The following is a 2,758-nucleotide window of genomic DNA, read 5'->3' as shown; positions in this document are numbered from 1 at the left end:
AGTATTCAGCTACAAGTGGTTTCGCGCCGTTTCTATTTCACCGAACGAAACGCTTTCAACACTTTTCTTCTACGTCTTCTTCAGATACTGCTTCGGACGTTTCTTCTATTATAATCCCCGGAGAAGTATACGGGGATCCCGGTTGAGCCCCCAGTTGTGACCGCCCGAGTAGACCCCGGTCACCTTGTAACCCTTTAAGCAAATCTTCCACACAAAATACCCCTTCTTCAACCAAAACTTCAACTACTCAAACCCGTCGTCCGATCAAACTCCGAAAAACTCTTCGATATATAGCGATATGATTCCTTCGACCGATCACTTACCCGTCTCAGTAAGCACTGCCTCTCCTTGGTAGTTTCATTATTCACCTGCTTCTGTCCTTCACTAGGGTGGACCGTCACAAACCCAAAAGTTAAAATTTACTCATGTAAACGTTTCTTAAAAAATCTGCAAAAAATCATAGTTGAGTTTTGGGCCAAAACGAAGCTTTTAAGGCCCCAGGGTTTGAGAAATTCAAAAATGACTCAAAATCGACTCAGTCTATTGCGGCACTGTAACCTCTTTTAACTTTTTTTTTATTTCCAACACTGTATTTCAGAAATGTTCAGAAAGGTGCAGATTTGTTATGAATACGCAGATTATGACGTAGTTCCTGGTTGATAATCAAAGTTGTACAATAAAATCGACCGTTTTTTATAGAAATGGAATCATTAATGGCGACGAAATTAGCCTGTCAAATGAGCATTTGAATAATTGATTAGATAGCTGAAAGATTCTTAATAACATTCGATGCTTTTGAATCAAATGGAACATTTCGTAGTCTCAATTCGACAATATTACTTCTAAGCAATTCGACCTAGAATTTTCAGTAACCAACGAGTGATGAAGGAAAAATCCTTTAACCCCAACATAACCTCAATCATTCAAATGAATGTCAACTTTTACCGAATGATCGGTATCATCCCGTATGATATGAAAAATACTCGCATACGGCTGTCGAAAATGTTGTGCTGTGCCATCGGGACTTTCATCACGTTTTACTGGACTTCGATGATCATTTGTATCGTGACTAAGACCTACGGGAACGATCGAATTTCACGAATCTCCAACTATTTTCAGCTGATTAGCAATGCGATCATGTTGACAACGCTGCTGATAAGTCCGGTTTTCAAGTTAAAAATATTCGCCGAAATCGTTCACATGCTGAAAAAATTTGAAGACGAATTGTCTAAAGATTCGATTCATCCGAATTATACGCTCCAGATGCGTTGGAACATCGGGATTATCATTGGAGTTATCGGACTCTTGATGAGTATAACTAGCTTCGATTGTTACGTAACTGTGTTCAATGGCTTTGTAACATTCGAGTATTGGTTGATAACTATATTTCCTCATGTGGTAAATGTGATTACTGTGATTCAACCAATCACCCTGCTTTCCTATGCCAATACTCGATTCCGAATTCTGAACGAGCTACTGATGCTGGAACAAAATCCGATGACCGATCTTAAGAAACAACCTCTGAAAGCGAGAGCAACAACTTGCTTCACCAGATCGTCCAAACAGAATCTTCACGTGGTGGAGTTCTACGGTTATTGTCATAATAAGTACTTTTGGCTACCGCGAATCTTGTACCGTTACAACGATCTGTACGAAATTTGCAAGCTCCTCAACAAATACTTTGGGCTTTTGTTCCTTTTAACTTTCACCTCGATCTTCATCGTAACCACCATACAACTTTACTACAGCTACACGATTCTGTACTGGTTCACCGGAAAGAACGGATTCACAATTTGGTCTCTGCTTGTATGCTTCAACACCATCGCTATGAACTTGGCCGTTTTGCTGGCGATTGTGCTGCTGTGCGAGAGCATCTCCAACAAGTCTAAAATCGCCAACGATCTTGTGGCGGATTTGCAACTTCGTGGATCCCGCCAAATGAGCTCTGAGGTAGGTGTCAAATTTAAAAAACTTTTCTGGTTTTATCATTTTTTCTACTATTTTATAAATGGTCGTTTTCTTATTTGCACATGGAAAATTTTCATTTCATTCTTTCGACGGTTTTTGTATACATAAAACATTCATGAAAACCATTAATGATTTCTCAATCTGGTTCTCCGACCATTTCATTCCCAGGAAATCATAAAAATTACGACACCATTCCAGACGGCTAACAAGACGTTCAAGTTCTCAGCGATGGGATTTTTCTTTGTCGATTGCAATATGCTGTGTGGGGTTAGTGTTTTTGGGATACCACTAATGATTCCACTAATGTTATTTCTCTCTCATTTATTCGCAGATGATTGGTGCCATCACAACGTATCTGGTTATCTACATACAGTTCTACATTCTCTACGCGGATGAAGTGAAGAAGTCGATCTTTGTAGCACGTTTCTCGGAAGGATCATCTGATACTAAGCATTGAAGAGCTGAAATAAGCTTGGATTACACAGCTGTTTGACCAAAGTGTGGCTTTTGTCTGTATTAAGTTGGAAATTGAAATATCGAAACTATCAGTAGATTGACTAAAGATATCTACAAACAATTGATTTAAAAAAAAAACTGAGTTTGGCTTTATTTCTTCTGTAAACTTCTGCGAGGAGAAGCGTTTGGCAGAGCGGACGGAGCTCTAGCAGAGGATCTAGCGGCCTTGAAAGATTCGAGGGCAAACAGTTTTCTGGGATCATCATTTGGTATCTTTTTCAATGCTCTAAGCTTTTTTCGACGCAGCTTAACGACATCCCGAACTTCGGGGCCC

At 39.7% G+C, this 2,758-nt stretch overlaps 1 protein-coding gene across 1 annotated transcript; it reads left to right on the top strand.

Annotated features, from left to right (window-relative positions):
* Nucleotides 1-948: 948 nt before the first annotated feature.
* LOC129752683 (gustatory and pheromone receptor 32a-like) lies at nucleotides 949-2,425 on the top strand. Its single transcript, XM_055748451.1, has 3 exons — nucleotides 949-1,950; nucleotides 2,137-2,235; nucleotides 2,300-2,425. Exons 1-3 carry the CDS (start codon nucleotides 949-951, stop codon nucleotides 2,423-2,425), a joined length of 1,227 nt encoding a protein of 408 aa, XP_055604426.1.
* Nucleotides 2,426-2,758: the final 333 nt, after the last annotated feature.

Source organism: Uranotaenia lowii, chromosome 3 (genome assembly GCF_029784155.1).
Source record: "Uranotaenia lowii strain MFRU-FL chromosome 3, ASM2978415v1, whole genome shotgun sequence".
Classification (NCBI taxonomy): Eukaryota; Metazoa; Arthropoda; class Insecta; order Diptera; family Culicidae; genus Uranotaenia; species Uranotaenia lowii.
The sequence above is the reverse complement of the archived record's forward strand: the minus strand, read 5'-3'. Positions and strand labels throughout refer to the sequence as shown.

Coding starts and splice junctions, on each gene's coding strand:
- LOC129752683 (XM_055748451.1), top strand. CDS start 949: ATGATCGGTATCATCCCGTATGATATGAAAAATACTCGCATACGGCTG. Junction 1,951..2,136: donor CCCGCCAAATGAGCTCTGAG/GTAGGTGTCAAA, acceptor TTTCATTCCCAG/GAAATCATAAAAATTACGAC. Junction 2,236..2,299: donor ATTGCAATATGCTGTGTGGG/GTTAGTGTTTTT, acceptor ATTTATTCGCAG/ATGATTGGTGCCATCACAAC.